Source organism: Pteronotus mesoamericanus, unplaced genomic scaffold, assembly GCF_021234165.1.
Source record: "Pteronotus mesoamericanus isolate MK-2021 breed Mesoamerican mustached bat unplaced genomic scaffold, CSHL_Meso_final contig_41, whole genome shotgun sequence".
In the NCBI taxonomy this organism is placed as follows: domain Eukaryota; kingdom Metazoa; phylum Chordata; class Mammalia; order Chiroptera; family Mormoopidae; genus Pteronotus; species Pteronotus mesoamericanus.
This window is the reverse complement of record NW_026555152.1, coordinates 7,180,588-7,200,687: the sequence shown is the minus strand read 5'-3', so window position 1 is coordinate 7,200,687 and position 20,100 is coordinate 7,180,588. Positions and strand designations below refer to the sequence as shown.

Below are 20,100 nucleotides of genomic sequence, written 5' to 3'. Positions count from 1 at the left end.
GAATTACATACAAAATATTGTGTGTGGGTACGCAAGGGAATTTTCGGAGTGGAGGGCTCAGAGGGCTTCCCTCAGGTTCTCAAAGGGGTCTCTAACCCCTCAGACTTAAGGACCTCTGATCTTAGAGTCCCTTTAGGTTCTGTTCCTGTCCCTTCACACCCATGTTCTAAGCACCCTGAGCTTTTAGCCTTCACCTCCCACCCCTCCCCTCACCCAATTCCCAAGCTGGGAGAAGCCTCCTGTGTGGGCACCACCTTGCCTCTGCCTCAGGCCAGCAAAGCCTGAGGCAGAGCCTATACTCACTTGTGAAGAGGGACAGGGAAGGGGAGTCAATGATGGTGAACTTGGCTCCAGGGTCATTCCGTCGCCACTGGAAGAGGCAAGAGGATAAACGTGGAAGGTTGCAGGGGGACGGGTTTTGAAAAGGGTTCAAGGGAGGAGGGAGAGGAGTGGCTAAGAGCTGACAGCAGAACTCACTGCGACTTCCACATGATCGGTGCCCTCGTCATTCTGCTTGTGCAGCACCTCAAAGTAGTACCTGCGGGAGGCTGACAGGCTGCCGGGAGGAGAGAGAGCAGGGAAACGAGGCTGTCTCCGGACCCTGCGGTCATCCCCCGTCCCACTCTCCCACTGTGCCCGCCTGGTCCCGCATGGCCTCACCGCCTAAACTCCCTTGTCTCCTTGCTCGTAAGAGTCCCAGGGTCTTGCCATGTAACCAGCTGGGTCAGAGCCCTGACTCGACCACTTACTAACGTTCACAGGACAATAGGGAGGATCAAATAAAATATGATAATTAACCCTTAGAGAGTTGTTACTTTGTGCTAGGCCCTGTTCTAAGTGTTTTATATACACTAAGTCACTTAATCCTTGCTTGTAGATAAGAACACTGAGGCACAGAAATCTGGCGTCATTTGTCCAAAGTCACCAAGGTAGTATGTGGTGGAGTTGGGACCTGGACCCAGGCAGCCTCGCTCCAGAGCCCAAGACGTTGGCTGTTACGCTGAACTGCACCACAGAGGCTGGCACATGGCAAGTGCTCTTTGCAAGCTGGACTGTTGTTATTATCAGGATAGATATTACTACCGTCAAGCCAATATCAGGACAGATATTACTACTTGTGTGTGTGCCAGCCACCAGGTGGTGCTCTGAACGTGAGCTAAGTCCCCCTGCCAGCATGTTAAGGTGATTCCAACCACTATTAGCTGGGAAAGGCCCTTGTTTCTCTCCAAGCTACCAAGCGATCCCTGAGACTAGGTCCTTTACACAGCACAGGCAGGGCAGCAGGTGTTCAGGCCTGGACATTTTTGGGAAGGAGAGAATGTGAAAGGCAAGGACCGGGAGAAAGGAGACCTATTTTTGTTTTCCAGTCTACAGTGTCACCAAATAGCTGTGTGACCTTCATTAGGTCACAGCCCTCTCTAGGCTCAGTTTCTTCATCAGTAAAATGAGGAAGGATGAGCCAGATGGTTTCTAAGTTGAAGACTTCATTTACCAAAATGCACTGGTACGCAGCGCACAGAGCCTCAAAAACAAAGAAAGCTGGAGAGTGGAGGGGACACGCTGGGCTCTATGACTTGGACTTGGCCTCAGCACTTGGGGGACTCTGGGGTTTCTTTGCGGCTCTTGAGAATGTCATGACACCCCCTACTTACCTCACTGGCTTGGAAACTTGACTCCGAAATTTCCCATACTCTCCAGGGGCGGTCCACTCTTTTCCAGTCTGGAAGTGTGAGGGGGGAAAAGAGAGTGAAGGAAGGCGGAAAAGAGGAAATACAAAGGATTGGAGGTGGTGAGTGAAGAAAAAGGAGGCAATGAGGAGGAGAAAAGTTGAGAGGGAAGAGAGGAGGGAAATGATGAATGATGATGGGACAGAAGACAGAAGGGAGCTAAGGGAGTGATCTGAGCAAGAAGCTCCTCCATCCTCCCCAAAAGGGCCCTAGCACTCTGGCCCCTCAGTGTGAGTCCTTAGCCCTGAGCTAAGGACTCTTGAACCAAAAAAATGTGTGTGGTCCAGGCACGGCCCAGAGACGCATCTTCCTGGGGTCTTTTCCCAGCCTCAGCCTGACTCCTTCCTCCTCCCCAACTCTCCATTCATCACTGTGTAAAAGGGGATGGGGTGAGAGGGAGGGTGCTTCTTGTTCCCACCTTCTTCCCTGGCAGTCACAGCAGAGATATGAGTGGCAACGAGAGTCTACTGATGGGGGCTGGGGTCCCTTGCATGCCTGGCACCTGGGACCGAGGGAGAGCTCCTGGGCTGAGCTGACCCTACCTTGCCCACGCTAGCCAGCAGCTGAAGGCCTGAGACCTGGTCGTCATTGCTCAGCCAGAATTCCGCATTGTCATCTGCAGCGATGGCAAACTGGATTGTTCCTGGGCAGTGGGGGAGAGTCCAGGTGAGAACAAGAACATCAGAGCCAGGACTGAAGGCCTGTATTATATTGTAGTAATTAAATTCTCCTGGGGCCTTGGTGCATGACTTCCCTCTTGTGGAGTGGGGTTTCTCCATCCAGGGAGACACTGTGAAAATGGGAAGACTAGAGAGAGAGGCGAAACTACTTCCAGACTCTGCAAGTCAAGGAGTGAATTCAGCCTGGGGGAGGGATGGGGCTGGGGGCTGGATGAGATCTCACCTGGACTCGATCTCCCTTCTCCTCAATGATGTACTAATGATGTACAATGATGTACAGGGTCCCAGTGCAGACTTATTTTGCAGCTACAGGCTTATGTTCCCTGGGTCCCTTAAAGAACTCTGGAGCAGGAAAGTAGACGGGTGGGACACTGGGGCTGGCCTCACCATCAGTGAAGGGGTGCAGGTAGCCAAAGATGCGGAGGCCATAGTTGGTCCACTTGGGGGACACGGCCAGCTTCTTCAGAGTTGTTCGGATCTATGCCAAGAAATGGGAGAGAAACTGTTACCCGGAAGAATGAAGAGATTGGCTCACTCAGGGCTGGTGGGAAGACCAGGAGGGAGTGAGACAGCACGGACCAGGGCATGGCTTCATATGGAACGTAGGCAAGATTTCCGCTCCCACTTGGGTGTTTTGTCCAAGTGACCTTGTACAGTGCACAACCAGCACAGCTGTATGTGGTGGCCCTGGGTGAACTACATTATGGCCATGATGAGAGTCTAAAGCTGAAATGATGGCAAGGACGGCAGAAGGAATCTCTGGGAACAGAACAAGGCAGATTCTGTGCAGAGAGGAAAGAAAGAAGGGCCCACAAGATAAAGGAAAGAAAGCAAACCAGAAAAAAAGGAAAGATAAGGAAGACAGAAGATGGGGGGAGGTGGGAAAGAGACAGAACTGGGCAGAGGGGGGAAGAAAAGGTATGGAGAAAGGACAAAGGGGTCCACAGCACTCACGTGGGGGTAGAGCGGGAAATGGAGGTTCCTCCTGAGCTGCTGGATGGAACTGCCACACCAGTCTTCAAACACATGCAGGTTGGCGCGGCCCCGGAACTGTAAGGGCAGAGAGGTGAGTGAGAGTGAGCACCCCCAAACCTGCCCCTGTGGCCCTGAGGCTTGAGAGGCTGGGTGGAGAGACAGAGGCACAGGCCTCCGCAGCCCCAGCGTGAGAGTTCCTCTCACTGTTGAAGGTCATGGCCCACTTCAGTCCATTCCCCTCCTTGGCACCCACAGCTTCTCTCAGGAACTTCATCCCTGCGACCTGGCCCTGAGGCCTGGGTCTGCTTTTCCGGCCATGCATGTGTACACATGTACACGTGTATACACACACACACACACACACACACACACACACACACACACACTGCCTCTTTCCATGCAGGAAGTGGGCTGGTTTGCATTCCCCAAGCAAGGGGGAGTAACAGCCATGACAGAATGGCAGACATGACAGAGGGAACTGGAAGGAAGTGCCAAGCGGGGGTTTCAGCTGAAGACTTGCTCTCCTCCCCTCCCCTTCCCCTAATGCCTAGTAAGAAGAAAGCTCCACAGCTGTCTGCTGGTGAAACCTTATCTGCCCAGAGGTCTTCACACTCGGGGCTCCCCTTGTGGGGATGCAGCTGGAAAAGCGTTGCGGGAGGTCTCTGGGGGCCCATCTACAGACCTGGCCTCCTGGCCTCCCGCTGCTCTCAAGAGCTCAGAGCCCCACTCAGCCAGGTGCCTGGGGCTTCCAGGCAGCTCTGGGAAGGCAGGGGGCAGCTCTGGGAAGGCAGGAACGGAGGATGTATACACTCTCTCTCCTTCTCAAGACAGGGTGGGAGGCCTGGAGCAGAGGGCCCCTTCAGAAGAAAGGGCTAGGGCAGCAGCTAGTATTCTGAGTGGGTGGAGGCCTGGAGCTTGGGAGGGGAGGGGAAGCAGGGGGATATTGTCCCAATTTATCCTGACAAAGAGTTTCAGATTACCCCACCTCAGCCCTTTTCTCCTCCCCTCCCCCAGAGCTTAATTTCCAGGTTGTGGGAGGTGGGACCTCAATTACTCTATGAAAACAGATCCTGCCCTGCCCTCCCCTCTGTGGCCCATCAGTTATCAAAATCTAAGCTGCCCTTAGGAAAACAGAGGAGGAAGGGTCCCCCAGACGGGAAGCCCAGATAGAAGGACGTGACATAAGGTCTCCGGCAAGAGATCTGGAGGGAGGGACGGTGAGAGGAGAGAACATGGGGGAGGAGGAGAGCGCAGCAGGAATGCCGAAGATCTGAGCCGCGCCGGGCCTGGCGGGTGGGCACAGGCCACAGCCAGGGAAACGCGAGCTACAGCTGGACCCAGGAAAGGCCCAAGGGAGCCTGTCATTCCCCATCCCCTCAGCAACTTGGCACTTCCTGGGTGTGCTGGTCAATGCTAGGAATGCGGGATCTTGGGAAGCAGCCATCACTCCAAGGAATATGAGTGGGGGGCTGGGATGGGTGGGAGAGAGAATGTGGGCTGGGTAGGTGGGGGGAGGGTTTAGGCTTCTTGAAAGGAAAGAATGGGTACATTGTGCTACTTCTGGAGAAATTCCTTAAGTCCTGTTTACAAGACTCAGTGTCTCCTGCCAATGGCCTCCCTGCCCCTTCCTGGGACTTTCAGGGCAGTGTGCACAGACCCACAACCAACTGCGGAGGGAGGGCACCCCACCGGAGAAGTCTGCTGTGTTCAGCCAGGAGGTCAGAGACCACAGCGGGTTTGCGCAGGGAAAGGAGGGAAGGAAGAAAGAGGAGGGTGGGCTGCCTCCCACCTCCCTGCTCATGGCCTCGCCTGAGATGCTGCAGGAAACCGCAGGCCAGGAGGCACAAGTGCAGAGAGAGGACTACCCATCTCCTTGGAGGTCTAAGCCCTCACTCAGCATTAAGCTAGCCCTCAAACCACATTTCATCCACCTCAGCTGTACGTGGAGAGTCTCTCAGGGACCACTGGGCACCATCTTCCTCCCCAGGCCCAGAATGACAATCCCACCAAGATGTGTGTCCTTCCAAGTTTTGGAGATTTTGTATCTGGCAGGGATATGGGACTCTGGTTCACCAGTGCCACCGTTTGCCCGCTTTCCACTGTCGAGCGGGGGCTAAGACCCAGGGAAGGGTACCGAGTACTCCCACTGCCAGAGCACGTCCTTGGCCAATGATGGATTTGGAATTTCCAGTTACAAGTCGTGGTGGAAATATCTCTTGGAACACACTCATTTTAGAGGTGAGAATATTGATGCCCAGAGGGGTAAAATGACTCCCCAAGGACACACAGCAATTATTCTCATAGAAGTGGGGAGGGTGTCTTGGAGTGTGGGTGGAGGTGAGTGAGGCCAGCCTTGACTGGTCCCCACAGAGGAGGGCCCACTTCTTCCACCCCCTCAACACTGCCACTGCCCGGCCTCACCGGGCCTGCCAAGCCTCAGTGGAGCCTCGAACTGGATTGAAGCTTCTCCCCCTCCACTAATTCTTCACACTGCCTTCAGAATTGCTGCTCCGGCAGTTCTCAGAAGGCTTCAGAATAAAACCTCACCCTGGCATGACTGACCTACCTTCCCAGCCACACCTCGCCCCACTCCCTGTCACACACCTGCACCACACCCACAGCAAACTCCTTTACCTTTCCATGCCTCACAAATACTACATATTTTCTAATTGGAAGGCCCTTTCTTTTCCTTCCCACCTGGCAAACTACAGCTCATCCTTCAAGGCTCTTTTCGTATCCTTCTCTCTGGGGCCTTTGCCCTCTTCTGTGTTCCCTGTATATCTTAATTATTTGAATGAACAATAGCTTGAAGAAGTTAAGCCCAGAGCTATATGTTCCTTCATTTATTCTGTAAGCACTGAGTGGCTGCTTTGTACCAGTTTAAGATGAAAAGAGATGTGGTCCTCAGAGGAGGTAGGGGATGCAGAGGGCAGGCTGGCAGGAACGGTCAGCTCTACCTCCAGGAGAGCCCAAAAGCCCAGGAAGGGATGTGAGCTTTACTCCTTGGCCCTCCCCTGTGTTGCATTGCTGCTCAACCAGGTTCACACTCACACAAGCCGTGTAACGAGCTGCTGACTCACCTCATGAGTCAATGAGGCCGTGCCTGGTAAAAGCACAGAGGCCAGGCCACATGACCCAGCACATCGGGACAATGAGGTCACTAGTTCCTATACACCAGACTCCTGAATTTCTACACACTCAAGCTTCTCTTGATTTCCTGCTCACACCTGTCCTTTGAGGGAGCTCCACCTAGGAATCAAGGGTTCCAGATTCCAAGCACTAGCTCTGGATTTTGAGGAAAGGGCCAAAGGCTCATTTGGTGAAATCCTAATGGGTTAAATTCCTCATTTGAACAGATTATTTGTAAACAAATGAAGATGCCACCTGTACCTCACCAAGGTAACCAAAGTGTATGATGGCAGCGTTTCTGGGCTCTGAGAAAAAGAAAGTCTGATCCACATGAAATCTTGTTCACAAACATTTACTGCAGCATTACTCATGATCAGCAAAAAGTAGAAACAACCCAAATATCCAACTATCAAGGAATGAGTAAATAAAATGTGGTACATCCACATCATAGAATATTATTTAGCAATAAAAGGAAATGAAGTACTAATATATGCTATAACATGGATAAGCCTTGAAAACATGATGTTCAGTGAGCACTGGAGGGGTAGCTCAGTTGATTAGAGCTTCATCCTGATACATCAAGGTTGAGGGTTTGATCCGTAGTCAGGACACATATAGGAATCAACCAATGAATGCATAAATAAATAAACAACAAACTGATTCTTCTCTCTCTCTAAATTCAATAAATGAAAAATTAAAAAAAAACAAACAAAAAACACGATGCTCAGTGAAAGAAGCCAGGTACAAATGGACACATATTGTATGATTCCATTTATATGAATCTAAAGAGACAAGAAGTAGATTAGTATTTTTATATGTGTGAAATATATGGTAAATAAGTTATATCTCAATAAAACTATAATCAAAACAAAAGAAAAGCCTGAGAAGGAATCTGCTACTTAAGAGATGCTGCCTCAGCTCTGGCCAGTGTGGCTCAGTTGGCTGGAGCATTGTCTTGTAAACCGAAAGACCATGGGTTTGATTCCTGGTCAGGGCACACGCCTGGGTTGTAGATTTGGTCCCAGTCAGGGTGTGTGCAAGAGACAACCAACTGATGTTTCTCTCCCTTCCCTTCTCTCTAAAATCAATAAGCATGTCCTCAGGTGAGGATAAAAAAGAGAGAGAGAGAGAGAGAGAGAGAGAGAGACACCTTGTCTCACTGAAGACTACATGACATGACCCATGAAAATTCTGACTTCCTTTGATCTGATTTTGTTCACCAAAGATCAGTTGCCTCTTGCATGCCCCCAAACCAGGGGACCTGGCCTGCAACCTAGGCATGTGCCTGACCCAGAATCAAACCGGCCACCTTTTGGTTTAAGGAATCACGCCCAACCCACTGAGCCACACCAGTCAGGGCCAAAGTGAGTATCTTGAATAGCAGGCAGTGTTTTGGTCAAATATACCTGTATATTGACTGGTAAATGAATAATTTGACACTGAGATTTAATTAATGGGGTTTGCTAATTAGTATCTTATGATTTGGGTTGGCATGAGTAAGTTCCTGAGGGCAGTTACCCAATGAAGGCCAGCTCTGCCCACCCCTCAGGTCATCCACTCTCACAGACCTCTCTCTGACCCACCGAGGAGAATGTCCAACACTGTTTTGCTTTTGAGGGTCACTTCTGGCCTCAGAGACTCTGAGCAGCCAGCCAAAGTCTGAGGCAGGGAGACAGTCAAAGAAGAGACCATTGTCAGCCTTACATTCTTCCCTTCTCACCCTCAGAGCAGGGCTATGCCACATTGAGTGAGTGAGTGAGTTAACCGCCCTCATTATCTGACAGCTAGCAGATGTTCAATAAATGACATATCAACCTGCACCCTCCATGCCAAAACTATATGTCAAAAGACAGGAGACAGGTAAGGAGATGAGAACAGAGAAGTCCCCTTGATGGGCCGTAAGAGAGCTGGAAGCACTGTGCAGCTGCGTGACTGCACATGTTAGTTATTTAACATTTCAGAGCTTTTATTTCCCTTGTGGGTAAAATAAGATTGGATCAGTGACTCCCTGAAGATCCCTGAAGACTGTAATGGGGACTCTTACAAAGTCAGTGAAAATCAGGCATTTACCACCAAAAGGCTATACACACTTACTAAAAGATCAACTACTTCTTTAAAAAGTTAATCCTATATTAATCACTATTTACTATTTGTACACTATTGTCATTTCATATATATCTCCATTCTTGATGGGCCAAAAAAATAAAAAAGGGAGGGAAGTTAATGATTAATAAATATAGAATGTTATGTAGTGATAATCTTTCAAAATAATTGGTTCATCAAGAAAACTGATCCAAAAAGAAAAACAATTTAGTCATCATAAACAAACTGCAAAAATATTTATAGCATGTGACAAATAGTTTATCTTACTAATTGATAAACTCATTTACAAACATTTTACGTAATTTATGAACTTACATTGCTAATTTATGGACAGAAAATACCCAATGAGGACTACTAGCCAAGATGGGGATGTAGGTAGATACACTTTGCCTCCTCGCATGACCAAAATAAGGACAACAACAAATTTAAAAACAAAAAACCAGAACTGCCAAAAAATCAAACTGTATAGAAGTCCAACAACCCAGAAGCTAAAGAAGAAACATTCATCCAGGCAGACAGCCAGGACAGAGAGGAGGCATGGGAAGGTGGCAGCTTGAGGACTAGGCAGGCAAGATGGTGGCTGGCAGTCCCGCATTTGCATGTGGATGAACCAGGAGGAACAACTGGGGAGCAACACAAACCACACAACCCAGGGTTCCAGTGAGGGAAAAGAAAGCCTCAAAACCTCTGGTTATAAAAACCTGTGGAGGTTGCAGCAGCAGAAGGAACTCCCAGACTCACAGGAGAGTTTATTGGAGAGACTCACAGGGTCCTACAACATACACAAACCCACCCACCTGGGAACCAGCACCAGGAGGGCCCAATATGCTTGTGGGTAGTAGGGGAAGGGACTGAAAGCCAGCAGAGAGCTGAGCAAGCAAAATTGTTCCCTCTCTGACCCCTCCCCCATATACAGTGCCACAACACAGCTAAGTGGGTTGCCCCACCCCGGTGAATACCTAAGGCTCTGCCCCTTACAATGTAACAGGTGTACCAAGACAAAGAAATATGGCCCAAATGAAAGAACAGATCAAAACTCCATAAAAACAACTAGGCAAGGAAGAGATAGCCAACCTATCAGATGCACAGTTCAAAATACTGGTAATCAGAATGCTCACAGAAATGATTGAGTACAGACACAAAATAGAGGAAGAAGTAAAAGTTATACAAAGTGAAATGAAGAAAAATACACAGGGAACTAACAGTGAAGGGAAGTAACCTGGGACTCACATTAACAACTTAGAGCAGAAGGAAGAGATCAACATTCAACCAGAACAGAATGAAGAAACAAAAATTCAAAAAAATGAGGAGAGGTTTTGGAACGTCTGGGACAATTGTAAACACTCCAGCATCTGAATCACAGGGGTGCCAGAGGGAGAAGAGAAAGAGCAAGACATTGAAAACTTATTTGAAAAAATAATGAAGGAGAACTTGCCCAATCTGGCTAAGGAAGAGACTTCCAGGAGATCCAGGAAGCTTAGAGAGTCCCAAAGAAGTCATACCCAAGGAAGCACATACCAAGGCACATCATAATTACAGTACCCAAGAGTAAAGATAAGGAGAGAATCTTAAAAGCAGCAAGAGAAAAGAAGACCGTTATCTACAAAGGAGTCCCATAAGACTATCAGCTGATTTCTCAAAAGAAACCTTGCAGGCAAGAAGAGGCTGCAAAGAAGTATTCAAAGTCATGAAAGACAAGGACCTACATCCAAGATTACTCTATCCAGCAAAGCTATCACTGAGAATAGAAGGGCAGGTAAAATGCTTTCCAGATAAGGTAAAATTAAAGGAGTTCATCATCACCAAGCCTATATTATGTGAAATGTTAAAGGGACTTACCTAAGAAAAAGAAGATGATCAAAACTATGAACAGTAAAATGACAACAAACTTGCAACTATCAACAACTGAACCTAAAAACAAAAACAAACTAAGCAAACTAAGCAAACAACTAGAACAGGGACAGAATCACAGAAATGGAGATCCTATGGAGGACTATTAGCGGGGAGGGGGCTCCGGGGGGGGGGGAGAATGGGAGAAAAGGTACAGGGAATAAGAAGCATAAATGGTAGGTAAAAATAGGCAGAGGGAAGTTAAGAACAGTATAGGAAATGGAGAAGCCAAAGAACTTATATGTACGACCCATGGACATGAACTAAGAGAGTGTGGAACGCAAGTAGGAGGAAGGGTGCAGGGCAAAGGGTAGGATAAAGGGGAGAAAAAAATGGGACAGCTGTAATAATATAACCAATAAAAATACTTTAAAATAAATTTAAAAAAGAAAATGAACCACTGAAAAATGGGCAAATGATAGAAATATGCAACCCAAAGAGAAGAAATACAGTAGTCAAGAAACACATGAAATGATGAATTAAAAAAAAGAAAAACGATCTGAACTATGCTCAAAGGAGAGAAGGCTGCATCACTGGACCTTTTTGGCACCTTTTTTCAAAATTCTCTCTCCACATGGGGTGGGGCATAATTACCTGATGATGTCACCTAGTACAGGTGTGCCTGTGTTGTAATCCATCCTCTCTCAGGGCTTTAAACAGAGGTAGTTTCACGGAGTGAATAAACTAATCCTAATGTCACATTTAGCATGATTCTATCTTCTTGCCTCCCGCCCCACAGCAGATGGATAGACTGAAAATCAAATCATCCAGGCCGAAGAGATGAATTCATGATGGGTGGATAAAGACAAGGGGCTGGTCAGGGCCACCCAGCCCAGAAAAGTAATTGGGACTGAGAGATACTGGGGTGGTGGACAAGTTGTGAAATATGAAACCCAAATTTAAAATGTTCACCCCAAGGCACCATGGTACTATGGAGCCCTGGCATAAGCATTTCCTCAAGGTCATCTTGAGTGAGTTAATTAACCTCCCTGAGCTTCAGTTTCTTGCCAAAACAAAAAACAAAAAAAAAGTGTCAAATCCTACTTCAATATAGGGTATCATGATGACGATGACAATTTTTATTCATACATTTCACTGCTTCCTATAAAAATTTTCTAAAACAAGGTTTCCTAGTATATGTTTCTTAAAACACCGGTTTCATAGACTATTAATAGATGTTTCATGGGAAAAAGCAATTCAAGAGGCACATGAGTTTGGTACATGCTGAGCTAAACCAAATTAAACAGATTACTGCAGAACTTCTCAGAAACTTTCATGTGCTAATGTGCATTTCCAAGAAGTGGATGCAGTATAGAGGTTTTAAACTTTATTTAACAATGGACTCCTTTCTTCCTGGAATATCTTATGGGACTTAATGGTTCAAGAAAGACACTTTGGAAAGCATATCTTTTACACAGGCGTGGACATGGAAGTCATGGCTTCCCTGAGGCTTATTTTTCTTGCCTATAAAATAGGATAGTGATACTAGTTTACAGGGTACTAAACTGATATGAGATGATACACAAAGCCTGGCACATAGTAGGCCCACAGCAAATGTCAGTTCCCCTTCTCTAAAGGAAGAAAATAGAATGAGCCAGGGACCCTTTTTTTTTCTTTTTCAAATTAAATAAAAGAATTTAACAATAACCACTGGAAAAAATTTTTGGTGGTCTGGCCCAGGCTGGTGTGGCTCAGTGGATTGAGCACTGGCCTTCAAACCAAAAGGTCACTGGTTTAATTCCCAGTCAGGGCACATGCCTGGGTTGTGGGCTGGGGCCAGTTGGGGGTGTGCAAAAGGCAACCAATTCTCTCGCACATTGATATTTCTCTCCCACTCTTTCTCCCTCCCTTCCCCTCACTCTAAAAGTAAATAAATAAAATCTTAAGGAAAAAAAATCTTTCAGTGTTCTCTGCAATTATCTGTAAAGCTATTTTTTAGCCCTCTCAAAGAACAGGGACAGCAGAGAGTCCCTTACCTCTGAGAGCCAGGGGACAACCTTATTCCACTTCAGATAGCTGCTGTTACTGCTTCCACCTCGCTCAAAGTCTTGGTCCTGGCGGAAGAGTGAAGGATCAACTTTGTGGGACTATTACGGTAAGAACAGTGATTTGGGGCCCCTTGGAAGTGCCTCTGGTGAGGTAGAGGTCAGGAGACACGGCCCTGGTCCCAGGAAGCTTTTCCACTTAATAGACACTCCATTTATCATCCACACTGTGTCCCTCAGGAACATAAACCTCCTTGCAGTTTCAGCAATGCATACTCCTGAGGTTCTTTTACTTTCTGAGTTTTTCCAGCCTTCCCATACAGAAAAAACTTTTTTCTGATTAGAACAGGCTCTGCTGAGGGCAAGGACCATGCCTTCCCTTCCTCTAAATTCCCCAAGGACTCTGCCCATATTTGTCACTCATTTGTCCTAACAAGTGGGAGCCCCTTGAGGACATCCCAACTGTTCCCTACTGTGCAAGCCCACAGGTTCAGTTTGGCCTGGTCCCATATTGGGGATCCATATCTGGTCTAGGCTCAACTTCAGGGCTCCAGGCTAAATTGAATACCAATTTCCCTAAACTCCATCCGCCACCCCCCACCCCTTCGCCTTGCCACTGCTCCTGTCTCACTAGAGACCATCGGTCAAAAAAACACTATAGGAAAAATGCTCCATTACAAATCTGTCCCCCAGCTCTTTGCAGGATGGGGTGGGGAAGGGAGTGTCTATTGCATCATCTCTGACTCTTAGAAGCAAAGTTCTGGGATCATAACTAAAGCACCAGCCCAGTCTTAATGCTGGCAAGAGGCAGGACATTCAGGTCCTGCCTCAGGCCCTCAGTTGCTGCTGGAGATGGAGGCCACATACCTGGAGGGTCAGACATGGGCATCTTACACTGTGTGACAAAGGCTTTGAGGAACATAGGATGCACAGCTCTACCCACCCAGCTAGAAAGTCCTCTAATGCCAGGCTGCCATCCCAGGGACTTTCTCCTCGGCCTCTCTTACCATAGAAAAGTGGGTTTCCCTCAAGGCTGTAATGGCAGGAGCAGCAGAGGCCCCAGGTTAACACTCAGGCAGGGAAAATGGGCTGGCCTTGCCCCATACCTGGGAGCCTAGCCTCTGGGGATGGTAGAACTGGAGATGTGGGTCCGTGCCTGGAATGTTCCTGCTGGTCAGAGCCTTGGCCAGTTCTCTCCAGCTGCCATACCCTATGGAAAGGAAAGAAGAAGAGAGAAACAAGGTCAACAACACCTGAAGATCTTATAAATCCGTAAGATTTGGGGGGACTAATAGAAGTAATCATCTTTCCTTCTGCTGCTCCTTACCCCTCTTCATATGATGGACATGAAGTGACCGGTGGTGTTGGGAGATAGTTATAACTGTGGCCAAGGCACAAAGAGAGGAAATGAGCTTATATCCCATTAGAATTTGTTGTCTTCTACAAATGAGAGAAGGAGCCCGGCCACGTGAAAATGGAGCACTGTCCTCCCACTGGTAACTTGGTACGGGCTGATTCCCCTCCACCAGAGGCAGTTTCTCCCAGAGGCTGCTGTGGGAAAATGGTTGTGAAAGGCAGTGGGACTAAGTTTTCCCCTGCACAAGCTCCCTTTCCGGCTCAGTCCCTCTCCTTTGAGCCCAGGGAAATAGTGTGATATCTAGTGGGGGAGCCCCCTGTCCCCCTCCCACTGCACATTAATTGCTGAGTTGCCGGATAGAACCAGAGCTGGAGGAGGCAGGAAAGGCTAGGCCTTGGGCTTGGTATGTGCCAAATGAATCTATTAAGATTTGAGACCTAGATATTCCTGGATTGATCTGGAGGCTTGTGTGGCTACTGAAGCCTGCACCCTGGCAGCTCTGGAACTGGTTGGCTTATGCACATCTGGCGAGGCTAAAAGCCAAACTATGATGAAAGTGAGGAAACTGCTGGGGTGCACGCATGCATTCACAACTGAGCAAAGAGGCTAGGAGCTGAGCTCAGGGTGAGGGTTGGAAGGATGAGAATTCAGTGGTCGCTATCTTTATGCACTGGGGGGTCAGAGCCTGCATACTACATGTCAGGATATGGCTTAGGCATGGCTGTTAGGCTTTGAATATCTGGAGCCAAACCACTGTTAGCCACACCCAGAATCATATACTCGCAAGGGCTGGAAGGGTCTTTCAAGATCATCTAGCCATTTCAGATGAGAAAAATGGGACCCTGGCTGGTCAAATGACTTATGAAGTCCCACTTAGCAAATAGTGACATGCAATAGAACCAAAGTGTTCAGATGGATTTTCAATGAGCTGCTGCTTTGCCTCCAACAGCTCCACCCAGATGCTCCCACGAGACTACAGCGGGCCCTGCACACAGCAGCTAGACTAACGTCTCCGATCCCTGGGAGCCAATAGCTGGCCGAAAGCAGGAGTGTCCCAGGAACCCTCTGCGGGTGCCAGGAGAGACATGGGCAGCTGACCAGACACAGAGGAAAGAGCACAACTCACAAATATGGGTCCACAGACGGTGGACAGCAACTTTTGCATGAGTGTTTAGGTAACTGACTCCAGGAGGGGACCGACTATGGGAGTGTAGGGGTGCTTTTCTTATGCAGTTTTGTGTGGCCCTTTAGTGTACACTAAGCATCTCATAGGCCTGATCTCACTCAAGACTTACAAGAATTTACGAGATAGGCCAGGTCTGATTACTCCCGTTTTACAGACGGTGAAAGAGAAGCTCAGAGTTTAAAGTCACAGAGTTAGTCGTTTCAAAACCAGAATCAGAACAGAGAGCCTCTCTGTCTCACAAGCCAGTATTTTCTCATCCCGCCTACATTTTCTCCTGTGGGCACTTTTTGGCACAGACTTGGAGGAGTCCTGGGGCAGAGGCCTGAGCTGGGGAATCTGTGCCTTTGGATTTCTGCACAGACATCAAACCTCTACTCATGTTATGTTTATAGGAACTTCTGCAGGTTTATCTCTCTGCCATCAAGGTCCCTCCTATTTCCATGGCTGGCCAACTGGCAGTCAGAAACAATAGGTCAAATTAATTCATACAGGGGGATTATGAATTAATCTGGGGAAGCAGGACTCTGGCCAGTGGAGTGAGGGGAGGAAACGGGAGTGAGGCAGATAGAGGGCAAATGCTCTGAGACCTATACCCTGCGTTGCTGGATGAGCTCAGGGGAAGACTGTTTGTTCATCAGCTAATCCCAACTCAGCCACATCTAATGTAAGAGCCCCATCCCTCCCCAGGCCCAAGGAGCTGCTTACTAGTGTTTGGGGGCTCAGGTGATCAGGGGGAAAATAAGTCACACTGTAAGAAACGGAATACAGGCCCTGCTTGCTTCTCCCTCTAAATGACTAGGCCATCTTTTCCTTGACTTTGTGCTTATGAACTAAAAACAATCTACTTCAGACAAAGTTGTGAGGAAATAATAATAAAAATACTATTTGCCTTATCAATGGAAGTTACAGTAGATCTCAGATGCACATTCTTTCTCATAACTAGTTTTCAATTCTAGTCAAATTCTTTTGACTCTTAAAAATCACACCAAAAGTGAGAGAACTTACCCCAAGGTCAATGAACTACCATTGCGGGTCTTCAGCATGTCTTTTCCTGGCATTTGCTGGGGATTGACCAAGACTGTCTTCTTGACCAAACCTTAAACAGCCTCCTCTGAGCCCCCTTATAGACTAGGCCTCAGCCTTGGGCCCTGTCCTTGCCCTGCCTAGCCCATTTTTTAGAAAGAATCTTAATAAATTTCTTTAGCAAGAGTCCCTACACTCTTGATGTCTCCTCTTAGGAATTTTTCATGCACTGAGCCACTCTCTCTGCTTTTTGATATTAATCCCCAGTTGTCTTTGCCATATTCAGAATTGAGCTCAGTTCTACACTGAAGTCTCTCTCCTGTATTGTGACAGTACTGGACAAAATCTGTCTTTATCACCTTTTATTAGTGTCCAGCTCTATTTCTCTTTAAAAGAAGGTAGGAGGTGGCTCTCTTGGTGAACAAGGACAAACCCACTGTGGGAGAATGAGTATCGGTAAGGCTAAACCTGAACATGTCCTGCCCCTGGGTCACAGGTGAGCCTGGATGGCTTTGAAATATTTGGAAAGTCAACAGCCCAGCCTTTAGTAACTGAAGGAGTAGGAAATTCCTGTTGTGAACTTCACAATATAGCAGAAAGACAAGCAAGGCTTTGGAGTCAGAAAGGTCAAATTGTACACCCACCACTTAGGCCTTGGTTTCTTCATCTGGATGGTGGGGATAAAAACACCTGTCTATAGGACCACTGTAAGGACTAAATTATGTGTGTCAGGCAGAGTGTGGTGTCTGACACATATGGTAAATACTCAGTAAGCATTCCTTTCCCCTAACAACTTTTGACTTTGGGGTTTTGGACTTGGAAATTGAAAGATGTAAGTTCCAGCCTGTTTAAAATTCTATAAACTGCAAATGGCCAGTGGCTCTCTCACTCTCTTCTCCCTGTGCTTACTGACCAGAGAAGTAAGCGGACTGTGGCCCAGCAGTGACTCAGTAGTAGAGCAAGATAATACTTCCTGTGCTTCATGGGTACTGCTTTCCGTTCCCCATCCACATCCATCTCCCCCACGTACTTCACACACATACACATGCACACTAAATACTCACTAAGTGCATATTAAGGGGGAAGCACTAGGCTGGGCACTTAGTATTTCCTTTTCCCTGCCTTTTCCTCTATATCAACCCAGCCATTGGATACCCAGGCATTGCTTAGCCCCCTGAGGGATCATGGGGCTTAAGAATGTGCTGATTTAACTCTTAACGCTTGTCACTGGCCTTCTAGTCAATGAACTCCTCCTGCTCCTGGCCAGACCACTCCTCCCAGAGTGCCAGCTGCCAGGGCCTGTTTCTCCTGCAACAGGTGTCACATTTGTGCCAGGAGACAAGACACCCCGATCTCAGGTGACAGATAAAGCACCACCATGGGCCTCACATTCTGCCCTCACAAAGCAGGGCTATCAAATTCACCATCAGCCGGAACTTTGCCAATATCCCGCCTCTGTGTAACATGGACTCTTTAAAGGCCTGAAGATGATCATCTTGGGTCTTTGGTGAAAACACAACATATAGTATATCTCTTGATGCTTTTTTCAGTGACTCTTATGTACATCACTGCATCTTCACGGCCTCCCTGTGAACTGTTGTCACCTCCATTTAAGATGAAGAGACAGAGGTCATCAGCTCAAGGTCAGAATGAATGAGATAACCCATGTAAAGGACTTAGAGCCCAAGACATAAAAAGCACTTGACACAGTGCCATTTATCATTTTATTATTAGTCACAGTGTTGCAGATCCGAAACTTGCATTCATTTCTCCTGACCTCTGGTTTGATCCTCTAGCTGACATATCATGTGGTCAACAGAGAGAATCACACCAGGAAGAAAGGAAGCCCCTCGCTGCTCGGGAAGAGAGGGCTTTGAAAGTATAGCTGACAGGATTTGTTGATGCATTAGATATGGGAAAGGAATCAAGAATGATTCAAAGATTTCTGACCTGGGCAGTTGGAAATTTGGCTTTGCCATTTACTAAGATGGGGAACCTAGGATGCTGTGTCAAGAATAATGCCTGAAAGAGGAATGGAAGCATTAGGGGTGGGGCAGGCGAGGAACATCCAAGAGGCAAGGGCAATGGAAACAGTATTTCTGAAGCTTCACCTCCAGCCTTGGGGCAGGGCTCCTGAGCCAAAATACACTTTGCAAGAGGGGATGGCCTGAGCCTGCCAGGGCCATGGGAACATGGGGTTGAAGGAGCGGGGAGTCCGGCAGAGCTGGCCCCACAGGCTCTGCCAGGCATAAAGGACAATGTGCTAAGAAGCCCAGCAATGGAACAGAGAAAAGGTGAAGAAATCCAGAGGAGCTGAGCAGAGACAGAGCCTCTGCCTCTCTAGGGCAGGGGTTCCCAACCTCCATGCCACTGACCAGTACCTGTCTGTGCCTGTTAGGAACCGGGTGCACAGCAGGAGGTGAGCTTGAATGTAATGCACTTGAATCATCCTGAAACCACCTCCCCAACCCCAGTCTGTGGAAAAATTTCCTTCCTCAAACTGGTCCCTGGTGCCAAAAAGGTTGGTGACTGCTGCTGTAGAGAACAGGAGGTTGTCTGGGAAGAGGAGGTCGTGACACCCAGGCCACGGTTCCACAAATGCCAGGAACCAGCGCTGAGTCCCAGAACAAAAAAAGCAGAGACTGTGAGGGCCAGTCATACATCCTCAGCAGAACAAAGCTGCTACAGCTAGAACCCAGTAGGGGCCAGACCCCTCCAGAAACCTAAGGTAGCATGACAGCCAGGGATTAAGCCAAGGACTGTTACCTGGGAGGGAGTCTCTAAGACAAACCCAAAGCTCCAATGGCTGTACGGCTTAACCTTTCCTTTCCAGCCCATAACACCCCAGGTAACTTGATGCAAGAGAAATTATTACTAGTGTAACCATAACAATTAACATTTATGTGTCGGGCATATGGGCACTTATATTTATATGAAATGAAATATAGATTACTTTATTTAATACAACAACCCTTCAGGAAAATAAGGCTTAGAGGTTATAATCTTGCTGAAAGTCACAAAGGTACAAAGTGACAGAGGCCAGAGTATGTGAACTTAGGACAAAAACCTATGACCTTAAGTCCATTACTCTCTTTTGAAAATTTCTATCCACCTCTACCATCACTCTCATTACTACCTGTGTCAGGTACTAATTTTAGTCCCCTTCCCAATCTCTTCCCACTAACCTACCCATACCTGCCTCACACACCCCCCAGATTACTCAAATTTGGCCACTAAGACTCCCTGAAGAGCCAAGGAAAAGCAAGAGCAAGTATGGAGACTCAAATATCCCAAAACAGCTAGAAAATTGGACATAAACATTTGAGCATAGGCCTGCTACACTCTTCCTGGTTTCTGAGCCTCTTCCTTCCCAGCCTTAAATAACAACGCAGCTGTGGATCTGTGAGCAGAGGTTGGCCCAGAGGATTATACGTGGTTTGGTCAGCTCCACCTTACTCTCCCTCATAGCACAGGTGTTGGGTGGGGAGGGGAGTGAGAAGCAGGAGAGGGGTGGAATTCTGAGGTCTCCCCAACTCCTCCTTGATGAGCAGACAGAGATGGGTAGGGCCTGATCAGCCTCTTCCCCACCACCTCCCCCTTCCCCAAGCTGCTGCTGTTGAGAGCCAGGCTCAGGAACGAGAAGAACCACCAGCTGCTCCCTGTCTCCTTGCCAAGCCAGCACCTGAGCTGCTGTAATGGTTGTGGCTGCTGGCAGGTCGAGGCTTGTCAGAGAGACACAAGGGACTGTACCTATTGCCCTGATGAATGCCACCTAAAGGGGGCCTGAAAGAGGGCATCAGAGCTATGCCAGGTATCTGCTCATGTTTCAGCCCTGCTGGCAGTGTTTTCTCCTCACCCAAACATCAGATTCAAGTTTGAAACTTTAAGGGGGTAGATGAGAAGAGGAGCTAGAGAGCAAATGCCCTTCCTAGTCTGCCGCAGCTGCTCTGGGAGACAGGGTCTGCCTGTACACAGCCCAGCTCAGTAACTTTCCATTCCCCCAAGCCATGGATTTAATCAGCAGAGTCCCCAGAAGACTTGGCCA

At 47.9% G+C, this 20,100-nt stretch overlaps 1 protein-coding gene across 1 annotated transcript in view; it reads right to left on the bottom strand.

Annotated features, from left to right (window-relative positions):
- The window catches only part of B4GALNT3 (beta-1,4-N-acetyl-galactosaminyltransferase 3), a 99,613-nt gene that overhangs the window by 13,727 nt on the left and 65,786 nt on the right, over positions 1–20,100 (bottom strand). The window contains exons 2-9 of the mRNA XM_054577167.1: positions 13,596–13,699; positions 12,481–12,558; positions 3,362–3,457; positions 2,795–2,885; positions 2,270–2,370; positions 1,653–1,720; positions 478–556; positions 304–370 (exon numbers count right to left, since the gene is read on the bottom strand). Of these exons, the coding sequence (XP_054433142.1) occupies positions 304–370; positions 478–556; positions 1,653–1,720; positions 2,270–2,370; positions 2,795–2,885; positions 3,362–3,457; positions 12,481–12,558; positions 13,596–13,699 (684 nt within the window). The remainder of the gene's footprint in view (positions 1–303; positions 371–477; positions 557–1,652; positions 1,721–2,269; positions 2,371–2,794; positions 2,886–3,361; positions 3,458–12,480; positions 12,559–13,595; positions 13,700–20,100) is intronic.